This window comes from Vipera berus (assembly GCF_964194415.1).
Source record: "Vipera berus genome assembly, chromosome: 4".
In the NCBI taxonomy this organism is placed as follows: Eukaryota; Metazoa; Chordata; class Lepidosauria; order Squamata; family Viperidae; genus Vipera; species Vipera berus.
The window spans coordinates 67,059,156-67,075,287 of NC_138206.1; the positions used below are offsets into that span (position 1 = coordinate 67,059,156).

At 39.3% G+C, this 16,132-nt stretch overlaps 1 protein-coding gene across 4 annotated transcripts in view; it reads left to right on the forward strand.

Annotated features, from left to right (window-relative positions):
* Positions 1–1,724: 1,724 nt before the first annotated feature.
* KLHL15 (kelch like family member 15) overlaps positions 1,725–16,132 on the forward strand; it is a 50,217-nt gene continuing 35,809 nt past the window's right edge. For 2 of the 4 annotated variants that reach the window (XR_014026422.1, XM_081327543.1), the window contains exons 1-2: positions 1,725–1,977; positions 14,363–15,074. Coding sequence is in view for 3 of the 4 variants with exons in the window: in XM_081327543.1 (XP_081183669.1) it covers positions 14,370–15,074 (705 nt within the window). In the remaining variant the exon portion in view is untranslated. Of the gene's footprint in view, positions 1,978–2,013; positions 2,276–14,362; positions 15,075–16,132 lie in introns of those variants that run through there. The other 2 variants (XM_081327545.1, XM_081327544.1) reach the window with 2 other exon arrangements.

Consider the following 16,132-nt stretch of genomic DNA (forward strand, 5'->3'; position numbering starts at 1 on the left):
GGCTAAATTATGGCCCAGTCTTTATTTTAGAGCAGTTTGGTTAATTCAGTAAATTATGATTGCAATGTCTCTGTATTATAGTCACTGGCCAATGTTGCATACATAACATTCCCTTATATTTTACATTAATTAATCTGGGAAAATAACCACTGCCTAATTTGTTCTTACCAGAAAAAATGAATCAACAGTACAGTATTATTTTACCTATCCAAAAGTGGGCAACCTTCTGGATATTGTTGGATTCTAATGCCTCTAATCTTTTAATCAATGTCAGCTGCATTCTTTATTATATTTAAAACTACCTGAAAGGACAGTATTAGCCACCTGATTTATCTCTCTCTGCCTCGTTTTTTTTACTATCAAGCAGGCATAATACTACTATTAAAAAGATTGCTTTTTATCCCTGTTTTGACTAATAAAGATATTGCCCCAGTTGTTTTTGGAGTGAATATGTATTAATAATGTTAAAGTCATAGCTATGCTTATGCTTAGAATTTTAGTATTTACTCTTTCTCTGCAGGTAGTCATTCCGGGCAAGATGAGTTGTGAAATGGGTTGTGATAGCATATTAATGTCTAGAAAGAGTAAATAAAAATTTAGACAGACATTAGCTGCCCCACAATTAACTGTTTTCAGTCTAACGTTTTATATGAGGAAAAATGATGTGGATAATCGTTTCCCATTGCATTTATTACAAATCTAATAAACTGTGAACCTCTTTCCAACAGTATCATCAAACTAGTTTCCAGAAAGATATTTCCCTAAATATAAAGGACACACGCGACACTTTGTAAATTTTATTAAATTTGTTTAAAGCAGTTAAACTTTAAATGTGTCCACGGAATCGGTATAAGTTGAAGTAGACTTGACATGTTTTAAGCGACATCTTTTACTGTAAATTAGTTCTAGAGGTATATGTATATCCAGTGCTTTTTTTGTAAAACAAAAAGGTGCCAGAACTCACACGTCATACAACCCGCCTTGCCTACCCTACAAGGTTCCATCCAAAAAAGGTGCCAGAACTCTGTTCTGTGCGTTCTATGACAAAAAAAGCCCTGCGCCTGTTACTCGTCCCAGCTTCTGCCAACCTAGCAGTTCGAAAGCATGTAAAAATGCAAGTAGAAAAATAGGGACCACTACAGTGGGAAGGTAACAGCGTTCTGTGCGCCTTTGGCGTCTAGTCATGCCGGCCACATGACCACGGAGACGTCCTCGGACAAGCGCTGGCTCTTCGGCTTTGAAACGGAGATGAGCACCGGCCCCTAGAGTCGGAAACGACTAGCACACATGTGCGGGGGAACCTTTACCTTTACCTTTATATCCAGTGCTTGTTTTGTAAAAAAAAAGGTGCCGGAACTCACACATGTCATACAACCTGCCTTGCCTACCCTACAAAGTTCCATCCAAAAAAGGTGCCGGAACTCCGTTCTGAGCTTCTATGACAAAAAAAGCCCTGCGTATATCCCATGAAATAAATCCGGTTTTTTACCTGGTGTGCAATATAATTAACGGGGGATTTGTAGCCAAAGCCAAACAGATAACACTTTGAGTGTGGGGGGGGGAAAAAACGTAAGCAGGGGGAGTCCTAGCGGTAAAAGAAGAGGCCGAACGAGAAAGGCTGCGATGAATGAAAACCCCAAGGGGGAGGAGATTCAGAGGCCAGGGGCTCCGGCGGGGCGGGGCTAAGTGTTGCGTAGGCGGTTGGCGACTTTTGTGAGGCAGCGGCGGCAGCGAATAGGGCGGCTGGCGTGCGTGAGATGGGAAGGTGGCGACACTGGGAAATTGCGACGCCCTCAGCAGCGGCAGCGTCTTCGTATTCATGGAGATTTTTCCTCCTCCTTTTCTGTATTTCTCTGCCTTTCCTAAGGTGGTGGCGGCGGCGGCGGCGGCGGCGGCAAGAGCGGAAGTGACGGTCAGTGTGGGGTGCTTGTCGTTGGGGGAAGATGCCGACTGTGGCTGTGCTAGGCAAACCAGAAGGTAAACAACTGTGACAGGGAAGGGAAGAGGCAGGGATTCTGGGAGGGGGACGAAGCAGCAGGGCCCGGCAAAAGCCAGGGCCCGGAAGTTACCCGCCGAAAGAGGCCTTTCTCACCAACGCCTTGACGGAAGATATATCCTGGGCGCAACACCTCAGTTGCCATGTCCAGCTACTTCAGCCCGACTGTGAGACTCTCCTCCTCCTCCTCCTCCTCCTCCTCTATCGTTATGTCCCCCAAAGACCGCCCCTCTTCGTAGGGTCAGCGGGAAGATCTGCAATCTTCAGCGCTGCTGAGAGGTATGTGAAAGCTGGGAGCCGGCCGTTCTTCTGGCTCGTTTGCTCTCCCTGCTCCTGGCCTCCTCTTTGCTGCTTTTGGAGTGTTGCTTTGGGTTGTACTTTTCCTTTGGATCCTTCTCGGATAAAGCTTTCCTACTTCCTCTCACTCTCTTGCTTTGACCCAAAATGAACGTTTAAGCTAGGCCAGGGGTCGGCAACCTCGGCTCTTTTATGACTCGTGGACTTCAACTCCCAGAATTCCTGAGCCAGCATAGCTGGCTCAGGAATTCTGGGAGTTGAAGTCCACGAGTCATAAAAGAGCCGAGGTTGCCGACCCCTGAGCTAGGCCTTTTTCTTTTTCTTTTTTTTTTTACTTTTCTCCGAATTCCTAATTTAGAAGGGGCAACTGTTTCATTTTAAGAAGCGAGGAAATCTTCGGCTGAAATTTCCAACAGGAAAAAAAAAGGCTGGAAAGCTTTCCTGTTTATAGATGGGACTATCCCAGGTTGGGGAAGGGCAGGCAGGCGGGGGGGGGGGGGTTAGGTTGGCTACTTTTCTTGATAACTGAGAATATGGATAATGGCTTTAGGAATGAACACAAAACGCATCTTTTTATATTCAGATGTTTTTACTTTGCTGTGGTGGTATTTGTTTTCTCTTTTAATTCAGAAAACCAAAAAAAAACAAGGTGGGAAAGCAGGTTAGAGGAAAGGCTCACCTTGTGCATCTGTGTAAATAAATGTATTAGTGATTTTCCAGAGAACTCCAGTCTGCTATATGTAAAAGTATCCATTTTCTCTGTTTTAATTCTGAATGAATTGAACTATTTAGCTTTAATTTCAGTTTAGCTTGACCCCGTCCCCTCCCAGCAATATTTGGAAAATGTTTCAAAAGTTATGTTAGTGTGAGTTATAGTATCTCACAATACTTATATCCAGTATTGACAGTCTTTAATCCAGCATTCAAGTAATTGGTATTAGCCTAATTAACTTTGAACTTTTCACATTTTGATCTGGCATAATTGTGTAACTTTCCTTGAACTTGCTTAACTGCCAACCAGTTAAACAGAAAAAGGAAAAATAACTTATTTTGAGATAATGCATTTGTATTCTGCAATACTGTTCTCTTTTTTGTGTGTGTCAGTGAAGAATATTTTTTGCACTGCCATTTTTTATTTTTGTAACACTTCATATTAAAAATAGTTTTCTGCGTCATTTTTCAAATAATTAAATGTTAGTAGAAAACCAATGCATCATTTTTTTAAGAGAAAGAAAATACGCTACAGGGTTAGTCCACAGTTGGCTTTTTCAGTTAGTCTAAATGATTATGAAAATTATATTTTTTATAATTTTCATTATACAATGAAAATTATAAAAATAGAAATAAGTGTTGGCTTTAAGTATAATAATGTTATATTTATGGAATAATATGGATGTCTTTTCCCATGACATCATTTCATATGTCATGAATGATTCCAATACGGAATACAGTGTATATACTTACTTTCAGCCTTCTGTACAAGTAGTCCTTAACTTACAACCACAATTGGGACCAGAATTTCTGTTGTTAAGATAGTTGTGAGTTCCGCCCAGTTTTACAACCTCTTTTTGCCATGGTTGTTAAGTGAATCACACCATTAACTTTTCTTTTGGAAGCTGACTGGGAAGATTGCAGATGGCAATCATATGTTCCTGGGATGCTGCAACCATTGTAAATATATGCTGGTTACCAAGAGCCTGTATTTTGATCACCTGATTGGATGCTGTGACAGTCATAAAAGTTAGGATCATTTGTATGTTGAGATAGTCATAAATGTGAGGATAAATTTTTAGTGCTGTTATAACTTCAAATGGTAGCTAAACAAATGGTTGTAGTCAAGGACTATGGTACATGAATAATTATTTTCTAGAGCAGTCTGTTTTACATTCATAATTAATTGGTTCTAGGCAAAAATGTGGAATGTGTGGAAAAAATAATTCATTGCAGTTGCTATATCATGTTAATTTTTATTTATAATGATGTTAGATTTTTTTAAATTATTCCTAGACATAAACAGTCTGTTGTATGCTGTCATGAGCCTTGCTGATTAGTAGAACATGTTCACATTTTGCCATGCAGTAATTGTATTAGAGAATATTGGAAGCTGAAATCCATACTTTTGGAGAATGCCCAAGTTGTCAGACATTATTAGCACCTGGAAATCTGCATGGTCTTAATTTGCTTTTTTAACCACAGGGTAGATATAGATATATGTTACTGATTTCAGAAAATCAGCATGTTGTACCACTTGAAAGTAGGCAACATCTAGACTTAAATATGAAAACAACAGGAATGAGCCGTGGTGGCACAGTGGTTAGAATGCAGTAGTGCAGGCTACTTGTGCTGACTGCCGGCTGCCAGCAGTTCAGTTCGAATCTGACCAGGCTCAAGTTTTACATCCTTCCAAGGTTGGTAAAATGAGGACCCAGATTGTTGGGGCAATATGCTGACTCTATACACTGTTTAGAGAGGGCTGTAAAGCACTGTGAAGCGGTATATAAGTCTAAGTGCTATTGCTTTTGCTAATTTGGAAAGGTGTTGTAGTTTTAAATTCATATTCTGTACTTGTAGACAAACTGGATAGCTAGCTTGTGGCAATTAAAATGTGGTTAAAATACTTGAAAAATGTGTGTAGTTGAGAGTATTTTATGGACCTGAGTGGATAGATAACTATTTCATTAGCATTAGATCATCCCATGCTATGTAGCATATCGGACAGCAAGGTGTTTCCATATTTTTGGTTTGGGATAGATACTTCAATGTCTTGCCATGTGATATTTAAAGTCTTTAAGTCTTCTATGAACGTCCTCCGCTATATATTTTGGGGGTGTCTTCTTAGCTCTTTGGCACTGGGGAGTCTGTCTCATTGCCATCTTGGGGATTTGATTGTTCTTCATACAGAGAATATAACCTGCAAATTGGAATTTTCTGTGTGCAACAGTGTTATGTAATTTGCAGGAGAAACTCATTTGGATCACTTCTTTGTTAGTAACCTAGTCAAAATAGCTAATGTTTAGGATACGGCAAAGGCATCTTTTTTGGAAGACATGAAGTCTCTTGTAAATACTCATTGATGCCTTCCTTGTCCCACTGGCATAAATGGTTGTTGAGATCGCTATAAAGGCAAGAAAACAGAATTTAAGTTTCAGTGATATAGGTAAGTTAGAAATAATTGGAAAATTCTATTCAGAGCTATACAAAGATGATCACTCAAAAGTAAAAAAAAACCACAAAAGAGGAAATGCCAGATATCCTAGTGGAGGAAGTATCAATTGCCATAAAATCAATGAAAAATGGCAAAGCCTCAGGAAACAACTGGGTTACAGTTGAAATGCTGAAAGCTGGTGGTCACAGTTTACACAAGATAGTAGCAAAACTATAGTTGAGATGCCTCAGAGAAGAAAAAATACCAGATGCTTGGAAAAATGCTGAAGTGATTCTTATAGACAAGAAAGGGGCCCAAGATGATTTAAAGAATTATCGCCCAATACGCCTTCTTTCAGTCATCTGCAAGGTTTTCACCAAGATAATAGCAAAAAGAATATTGATAACATTAAATGATGCTCAGCCAAAAGCGTAGGCAGGGTTCAGAAGTGACTACAGCACAATGGATCACATCCAGGTTGTTCAGAAAGTCATTGAAAAGCACAATTGGTACACCATGCCTCTGTGCATGGCTTTCATCAACTACAAAAAGGTGTTTGACTCAATATTCCAGCAAGCAATAATTAATGCATTGCTCAACCAAGCCGTAGACACTGCTTACCTAAACGTATTACAATCAATATGTGAAAAAACAATGGCGACAATGCCTTAATGATCTTAAAGTGGAAATCAACATAAAATCAGGTGTATGACAAGGCAATACAATATCACCTATCCTTTTCTCAGCCTGTTTTGAAGAAGTATTTCGCAAACTAGAGTGGGCAAAAGATAGAATAAAAATCAGTGATGCCTATTTAAATCACTTAAGATTTTCAAATGATATTGTCTTCTCACAAGACCCAGAAGCGCTACAGAGACACATACAAGAGCTGCACAAACCAGGAGAACCATTTGGCTTAAAAATAAACCTGAAAAAGAGCCAGGTTATGTTTAATAAATTCACCAAAGGAAAAAAATATATATCTGGAGAAGAACTAGATGTAGTAGACCACTACATATACCTTGGCCATGGATCTCAATGGTAGGTGATAGAATAGAAGAAATTGAACGGTGTGTTAAATGTGGTTGGCAGGCATTCAGCAAGCTAAGCATAATTTTCAATCTCCCCCTATGCCTGAAGAGAATCGATAGAAAAGGTACGAGTGGCGCAAAGAGCCATGGAAAGATACATGCTCAGCATTACAAGATAAGATAGAAAGACCTGCACGTGGATTAGAGAACAAATAAAAGTATGATATCGTCAAGAGAGTAAAAGAATTGAAATGGAAATGGGCTGGTCACAGAGCAAGAAGAACTGATGGCAGGTGGACCAAAGCAGTCATGGAATGGATCCCACTTGATAAAAAGCATCCATGAAAGAGACCTAAAATGAGATGGATTGATGACATCAGCACACTTTGCGGGCCCCATTGGCAAAAGAAAGCTCAGGACAGTAGTGGTTGGAAACAAGCGGAGGAGGCCTACATCCTGCGGTGGATAGAGAATGGCTAAAATGATGATGAGATGAGGACCAGATTTTATTCATCCTCTGGAAAACAGCTGTTGCTTTTCCAATGTGGCACTTGACATGTGTCATTTGACAACCACCATTGCCAGTCATAAAACCAAATGAGAAGGGAGGAGAAGGGGGCATTGGGCTAGCAAACCTGTAAAAATTATAACCATTACAGAAACAGCAAGAATATGACTATTTCACATGAATATTTTCTTTAACTAGAAAAATGTGTGGTCCAGTCATATGCCCAAAATGGATAGATATTTTACGAAGTAGAGGAAAACCTAAAATATTTGTAGTGTATAGTTTGGACGTACAATAATTTGTGTGTGTGTGTGTGTGTGTGTGTGTGTGTGTATACAGGTAAAACTCAAAAAATTAGAATATTGTGCAAAAGTTCATTTATTTCAGTAATGCAACTTAAAAGGGGAAACTAATATATGAGATAGACTCATTACATGCAAAGCAAGATAGTTCAAGCCGTGATTTGTCATAATTGTGATGATTATGGTGTACAGCTCATGAAAACCCCAAATCCACAATCTCAGAAAATTAGAATATTACATGCAATCAATAAAACAAGGAGTGTACATAGAACAATATCGGACCTCTGAAAAGTATAAGCATGCATATGTACTCAGTACTTGGTTTGGGCCCCTTTTGCAGCAATTACTGCCTCAATGCGGCGTGGCGTGGAAGCTATCAGCCTGTGGCACTGCTGAGGTGTTATGGAAGACCAGGATGCTTCAATAGCGGCCTTCAGCTCTTCTGCATTGTTCGGTCTCATATCTCTCATCTTTCTCTTGGCAATGCCCCATAGATTCTCTATGGGGTTCAGGTCAGGCGGGTTTGCTGGCCAATCAAGCACAGTAATCCCACGGTCATTGAACCAGGTTTTGGTCCTTTTGGCAGTGTGGGCAGGTGCCAAATCCTGCTGGAAAATGAAGTCAGCATCCCCATAAAGCTCGTCTGCGGAAGGAAGCATGAAGTGCTCCAAAATCTCCTGGTAGACGGCTGCGTTGACCCTGGACTTAATGAAGCACAGTGGACCAACACCAGCAGATGACATGGCTCCCAAAATCAACACAGACTGTGGAAACTTCACACTGGACTTCAAGCATCTCGCAGTGTGTGCCTCTCCATTCTTCCTCCAGACTCTGGGTCCTTGGTTTCCAAATGAGATGCAAAAGTTGCTCTCATCAGAAAAGAGGACTTTGGACCACTGAGCAACAGACCAGGTCTGTTTTTCTTTAGCCCAGGTAAGACGCTTCTGACATTGTTTGTTGTTCAGGAGCAGCTTGACAAGAGGAATATGACATTTGAAGCCCATGTCCAGGATCTGTCTGTGTGTGGTGGCTCTTGATGCACTGACTCCAGCCTCAGTCCACTCCTTGTGAAAGTCCCCTACACTTTTGAATGGCCTTTTCCTGACAATCCTCTCCAGGCTGCAGTCATCCCTGCTGCTTGTGCACCTTTTTCTTCCACACTTTTCCCTTCCACATAACTTTCTATTAATGTGCTTTGATACAGCACTTTGGGAACATCCAACTTCTTTTGCAATTACCTTTTGAGGCTTTCCCTCCTTATGGAGGGTGTCAATGATGGTTTTCTGCACAACTGTCAGGTCAGCAGTCTTCCCCATGATTGTGATTCCTACTGAACCAGACTGAGAGACCATTTAAAGGCTCAGGAACCCTTTCCATGTGTTATGGCTTAATTAGCTGATTAGAGTGGGACACTTTGAGCCTAGAATATTGCACCTTTTGACAATATTCTAATGTACTGAGATTGTGGATTTGGGGTTTTCATGAGCTGTACGCCATAATCATCACAATTATGACAAATCACGGCTTGAACTATCTTGCTTTGCATGTAATGAGTCTATCTCATATATTAGTTTCCCCTTTTAAGTTGCATTACTGAAATAAATGAACTTTTGCACGATATTCTAATTTTTCGAGTTTCACCTGTATATAACACATACATACACACACATACACATACACACACAATCTGTACTGTTTACCACTTAAAACAAAATTAAGGAACTTGGATTAGTCTAGCTTTTGTTGGGTTATAGAAGATATTCTGAGCTTGCAAAGGCCATGCTAGTTTTCTTTGGAGTTCATTTTGAATGGGGAATGGTTAGTCATTCCAATCCTCTTTTATCTGTATAAAGCTACAAAATGTATTTATATATTTAGTATGGATTTTTAAAGCTTATTTTATAATAAATTGGATGGAAAGAGCAGTCATCCTAGACTTTTGGCCTCAAGATAAAATATGAATGATCAAGGAGTTGTTTCAATTGACCATTGTTCTCTATGGTGGAACATTCAGGGAATGTCAGGTTCTGTTTGGTGAGACACCAACTCAATCAGATATTCGCTATAGCACTTCAGATGAGGCTGGTTCTAGTTATACTGACCCCTATATGTTATAAAGCCTAGTTTTCTTTACCACTAGCTATGCTACTGTGTTTCATAGGAGTTGCTGGTTTCTGTCTTTGATTTACAAAATGGATTATGTTCCTGCATGAAGATTCTCAACAGCAACTACTGCTTAAGGTAGTGTAAAGAATCCATGAAGGACTATATTGCAACTTTTGATTTCGATATTACTTTTTCCAAACATAGTGGCTGACACAGGGTAGAATGCCACTCCATTCTCTTGTTGGTAACTTAACTCTGTATCCTTTAAAGCAGGGGTGTCAAACTCAATTTCATTGAGGGCCACATCAGCAATGCGGTTGTCCTCAAGGGGCCTGGTGAGTATGGCCAGGGTGGGCGTGGACTACTGGGGGTGTGTGGCTAGAGCGCGTATGGCCTACTGGGTGGGCATGGCCAGCTCTACATCATTCACATCAAGGGTGCCTATGGGGGCCTGGTCAGGAGTGGGACAGATCTGGGGGTCTCTGGCAGAAGGAGAGTATCTGGGCCAGGGCCAAGGCAGTGGGGGCCGTTCCCTCACTGTTTCCAGGATGCCTTCGTGGGCCACATGAAACCACTTCGCGGGCCAGATCCGGCCCCCGGGCCTTGTGTTTGACATGTCTGCTTTAAAGGAATGTCCTATATCCTGTCTGACTACTTAGGGTGGATTAATGTGAAATACATACCGGAACTGCATTTGGGATATTTATTTCAACTCTTCTCACCCTGGTCTGCACAGAGTTAGAATAAGTCTAAAAAGATTTTTAAAACTTTTTATGATAAAATAGACATAGTAAGAATTAAGTAAACAATATATGAATATAAGAATCATAGTTCTCTTTTTAAAAATTGCAATAAATCAAACAAAATGACTTTAGTGTAATTAGAAATTTGCTGTTTGGATAGAACAATTTCATGACTATCATGAAAAAATGCATGGCAATATTTATTAATAGTTTGGAACTTTAAAGATCTAAATTATAAACGTTTTCATACCAATTAGTAGCATAATGTTTACTATTTTCCAGAAGATCAAGAGGGAGAGTATTGAGCAGACCTCTAGGGCCAAGATGTTTCATAGTATTCCATGTTCCTTTAATTTCTCACAGGATTGGAAGTTTAAACATCCCTTCTCCATGTGCACTCATTGGCTAGGCAGATTATATTCTGAGGAAAACAGCTTGTAAAGTATCTTAAAGGGGGGGGGATGGTTTTTCACCTTGCAGAGCTTTGCAGGTCAAAAAATGCATTTTGAATTGCATTGAAAGACTAGCTTTAATCTATCAGAAAATAGATTACCAAAAAATAGATGTTATGCTCAGATAGTAGCTCTAGCATGTTACATTCCTGGTTACCACATTTTTATCAGCTTCAGCTTCTAATTATTTCCAGAGACAGCATCAAGTAAAGTACATTGCAATAATTGAAATATGTGGTAATAAGGGCATATGGCAGGCCCTTCTGACCTGGATAAGGGTGCATCTGTAATATCAGCTATGGTCAAAGACTTGTCAATTCCACCTGTTGTTTGAAGTGGAGGCATGAGTCCAAAAGGTTTCTAAGTTAGGGTTATGTTCTTTCGATGGAGGATGATTTAATCCAAATCTCCAACCTAGAACTAAGGAGAAATTTCCTGACAGAACAATTAATCAGTGGAACAACCTGCTTCCAGAAGCTGTGAATGCTCCAACACTGGAAGTTTTTAAGAAGAGACTGGACAGCCATTTGTCTGAAATGGTATAGGGTTTCCTGCCTGAGCAGGGGGTTGGACTAGATGACCTCCAAGGTCCCTTCCAACTTTGTTGTTGTTATGATTTTTTATTCATAAAACATGAACCTCAGTCAACTGAACATTCACATTGACTGGCGCTGATGGTTGACACGGGTTGCTGCCAGCATCCTAGGTATCAACCAGTACCTCCTTAGAATGTAAGATGTTCCGAGTAGCGCAGTTTTTTTGTAGCATTGCTGGAGTTATTGCTGGAAGCTGCAGTTTCTTGATGTATTTTGCAAAGTTTTGGGACATAGTTCCCAGTGCCCCAATGACAATGGGTATCACTGTTACACGTTTCATCCACAATTGCGCAGTTTCGATGGGCAGGTTGCGATATTTTGTAATTTTTTCCAGTTCTCTTTCTTCGACTCTGGCATCTCCAGGTACAGTGATATCAATCAGTGCTATGCTTCGGGTTCTCTACAACTGCGATATCTGTTGTGTTCCAAATGGCAATCTGTCTGTATTTGAAATAATAATAATAATAATAACTACTACTACTACTACAACTGGTGCAGCTATATTTGTTTTTTTAGGGGTGAAGGTGGGGAAATAGCAAATCTGAACTTGTGTCTATCATCCAGACTCTCATAGCCTTCAAATTACAGGTTGGGATTATCACAGCAGCTCTGGCTCAATCGTGGATGGTGATATACAGTTATATAACATCAGCATAGTGAAAATACCTTATCTCAGACAGTTGGGTGATCTCTCCCCAGCAGCTTCATACATGTCTTGAAGCAGCGATCTCCAACCTTTCCGACTCACAGACCAGGGGAGGCAGCAGCAGTGGGGTGGGAAAGAGGGAATGGTTTTGCACGCATGCTCGCCTATCACTCCCACTGCCTGGTTTTGAACAGGCTGCAGCCTGGCACTGGGCCGTGGAGCGGGGGGGGGGGTTCAGGACCCCTGTGTTAAAGAGCAATGGGAACCTGAAGTGTTGTTTATTGATAGTGATATGCAACAAATTGTGACATCAAGCGCTGTGATGATACTTGTACTTCAGTCCATGTTTTTTTTAAAAAAAAAACTTTTTTCTTCAACCTGTTAATTATAGTTGAAGGTCCGATAAAAAATACTATGCAAAGCTTTCCTAAAAAATCAATAGTATATTGTGAAGTTATTTTGTCAGGGCTGCCTCCATTCAACCCCTAGGAAAGAAAAACCCCTGACTCCAGAGATTTTGAGAAAAGGTACTTTTACTAGGAACGAACTGAATACAGCAGTGGTCCAGCAAGATCTGAAGAAAATTCAGGTGAAAAAACAAATCTGAAGCAAGCCCCAGAGCCCAGCTCCCGGTAGCCAGGCAACCAGAGTTCAATCATCAGCCAGAAAGATGTTTTGGGAAAGTCTCTGGTCCAGGTGCAGTGTTCCTCTTTCTTGCATTCCAAGGCTGGACATTTGGCCTTGAAAAATGTTAAACAACCCGATCTGGTCTCCCTGAGACACGGCCTCCTCACCAGCCTCCTCACCGCTTCACAGAAATTTCATTTCCATCTCCTGTACACTCCCCCCCCCAAAAAAAATACCCTGTGCTTCCCCTGCCCCCGTTTCCATGGCAGCTGACAGCAAGCTTGAAAGAAAATGAAGATGCAGGCTGACATTTATATTCTTTTCTTTAAAAGGTTATGCATTTTAGTATTAGATGGTTAGGGCTATGTAGGAAAAGCAGACTTATTCTCTAATTACGTGGTAATACTAGCTTTTAGTTTGCTTTAGTTAGCTGAAGTAAGATAGAAACCGGGTGAAACTTTGTCATGAAGTTAGCCTGTAGAGAGTGTAAGTTTGTGATTCTTAATTCTCAATATAATCACAAGAATGTATTTATTGATTGATTTATATCTCATACTTTCAAAATACTATTCTGTAATTGATTTAACAAGGAAAAAATTTAAAAACAAAATTGAAAATGCTAAAGCTTACAAAATAAAGAAGTTTTTTTTAAAAAAACAACAACAATTAGACTCAAATTATGTAACTCAATATTTCAAAACTGGTTCTTAAATGTTTATTTTTATTATGACATTTAAGAAATGTCCTTGTAGGATCTTCAAAGGTTACTTGGAAATAGGTCTGTACAGAGTATTACTGTAGAGATTTGTTTGAAGGTACAGAGGAGGTGAAGAATTAAAATATAAGTGATTTTAAAAAAATTAAGCTTGCATTGTGATTCTAAATCCTGTTTATCTATGAATGTTATATTAAGTAATAGTATGTGGGTATGACCTTGAGAAAGGAAGGGAAGAGCCCCAGCTGCATAATGGGCAGAGAAAGAAACTTAGAAAGGATCCGCCCTAATGTGCCATCCTAAACAAGTGGTAAAAAGAGACAGCGGGAGATTTGCACTTTCAGATTTGTAAGATTTTATTAATGTAGCCTTAGAATAAAGTAGGATTAGTTCATCTTGTTGTATTTCCTATCTGATCTACCTGGAAGTGCCGAGGATATAAATTGTAAGTAAATTGTAAGTAAAGGGAAAGTAGCAGTAAGTTTAACTAGTTTATCCCATTTCCAAACTATGTTTAAAAGTTCGGGGTTATGAAATATAATTGCTTATTTCACATTGCTGAATCTTCCCTAAAATGAGCGTTTTATTAATTGCAGTGGAGGTGGATTTGTCTAGGAATTTTATCTGTTTTGGTACCTGAAATACTGCGGACTGATCAAGGATTGATTGTTGTTTTTTGTCCTATGTTAACAGTTTCTATCTTCTCTATTCCATTATGACTGATGCTGTTCAACTTTACACAAGTTCAGGATGATCTTAAATTTTAAAAAGCTTTAAAAATCTTGCCAAGAAAACTGCTTGGACACATCAAACCAATCACCATTAGTCAAGAATGGCTCAAAAATGTGAAAAGAAAACCTTTACTAAATGTAGCATCTTTTGCCCTATGATCCCTTAAGGCTGATCTTAGTTCAAATTTAATATTTTAAACCTAGTTCCATGAAATAGAATTATAATTACTATGCGTAATGTGAAAGTTGGGGATAAAGAGTTTAAAAATTAATATTTAAACGAACCCTTAACTGATTGTTATGATTACTTTTGCTAAAGCAAGATTTTCTATATTGACTGTTGTTGTATAAGATGCCAATTATATTATTCAGGATTAAAAAATGAGACACTGGATTAAATATTAAGGTGTTTCCAACCTTCAGGAATTTCATGAAATTCTAAAGTTTTCTTTGTTTACATTTTCCAGGTGATTCATGGCAGGGGACGTGGAAGGATTTAGTTCCTCCATCCATGACACCAGCGTCTCAGCTGGGTTCAGAACACTGTATGAGGAGGGATTACTGCTTGATGTCACTCTTGTCATTGAGGATCACCAGTTTCAAGCTCATAAAGCACTTCTTGCCACCCAAAGCGATTACTTCAGAATTATGTTTACTGCTGATATGAGGGAACGAGATCAGGACAAAATCCACTTAAAAGGACTGACAGCAACAGGCTTTAGCCATGTTCTCCAGTTCATGTACTATGGAACTATTGAACTAAGCATGAGCACTGTTCATGAGATCCTGCAGGCTGCCATGTATGTTCAACTTATTGAAGTGGTGAAGTTCTGCTGCTCCTTTCTCTTAGCAAAAATATGTTTGGAAAATTGTGCAGAAATTATGAGACTTTTAGATGACTTTGGTGTAAACATTGAAGGAGTAAGAGAAAAACTGGATTCCTTTTTGTTAGAAAATTTTGTGCCTCTCATGGCCAGACCTGATTTTTTGTCCTATCTCAGTTTTGAAAAGCTTATGACTTATTTGGATAATGATCATCTGAGCAGATTCCCAGAGATAGAACTCTATGAGGCTGTTCAGGCTTGGCTGCGGCATGATAGAAGACGCTGGAGACATACCGACACCATCATTCAGAATATCAGGTTTTGTTTGATGACACCATCCAGTGTTTTTGAAAAGGTTGGTGCATTTGAAAGCAGTAGATAGTGCTCATGTGTTTAGGGCAACATGCCATTCATAGGTAAAATACCCAAAATTAGTTGAAGGGGAAATATAAGACTGTTTTTAAAAGTGGAACCTTGAAATTATGTCTGAAATGAGTGTCGTTATAATTTTAAAGTTTCCCAGTTACAAGCTAAAAGAATTTACAATCAGAAAACAGGTAGGTAGCTTTTCTGGTTATCAATCAAAGTGAAAACTGTTCAGTAGTGAAAAACCTACAAGACTGTTTATGATAATCAGAATCGGTGAAATCTGTGATTTGTGTATACTGATGTGTACTCACTTGGCACAGTTGTGGAAGTCTTGTATATTTCAAAATAAAATACACACTAAGGCGGGGGTATCAAACTGCCAGCCCATGGGCCAGACGTGACACGAGGAAAGCGTGCCCACCCCATTGCCGGCAATGGGGAAAAGGTTCCGATACATTGCATGACATCATGTGATGTCGCAAGTTTGACATCTTTGCTCTAAGGTTTTAACTTCCTCCTAAAAATGAAAATTCAAAAATATAAGAGTGCATTAGAAAAAGAATCTCAGCATTTATCATTAGATGCTGAACTTGATTTATTAATCTGATATATATATACCATTTGTACAGGAGCTCAAGATGGGGTACATAATGCTCCCTCCTTGGCTTTGTTGGTTCCAAACAAATTTAATATAGGATCTGTAATTTAAAAAAACCTAGCTGCTGTTTTTATTTTGACTGTATAAAAAGAGATGTGAGGTATTAAGTTTTAATTCTCTTTTCTGTTCTTTGTTTGATTGGGGTATAAATTTTGGTTCCTCTTCCAGCATTGTTTTTCTTCAACTGCAGAGCAGTGGGCATTGTGGTAGATGTTCTCTACATTGATACAGATCTTTGAGGCTATGGTTGTTGGGAGTGTAAGAAATAACGTGGATCAATTAGAAACTGGTTTATTGACTAGGTTTACTGGTTAACATATGACTTTAGAAGTTGAGCACAGTTTGACTTTAGAAAGACTCTTTAAATTAGACAACTATAAGAGTTT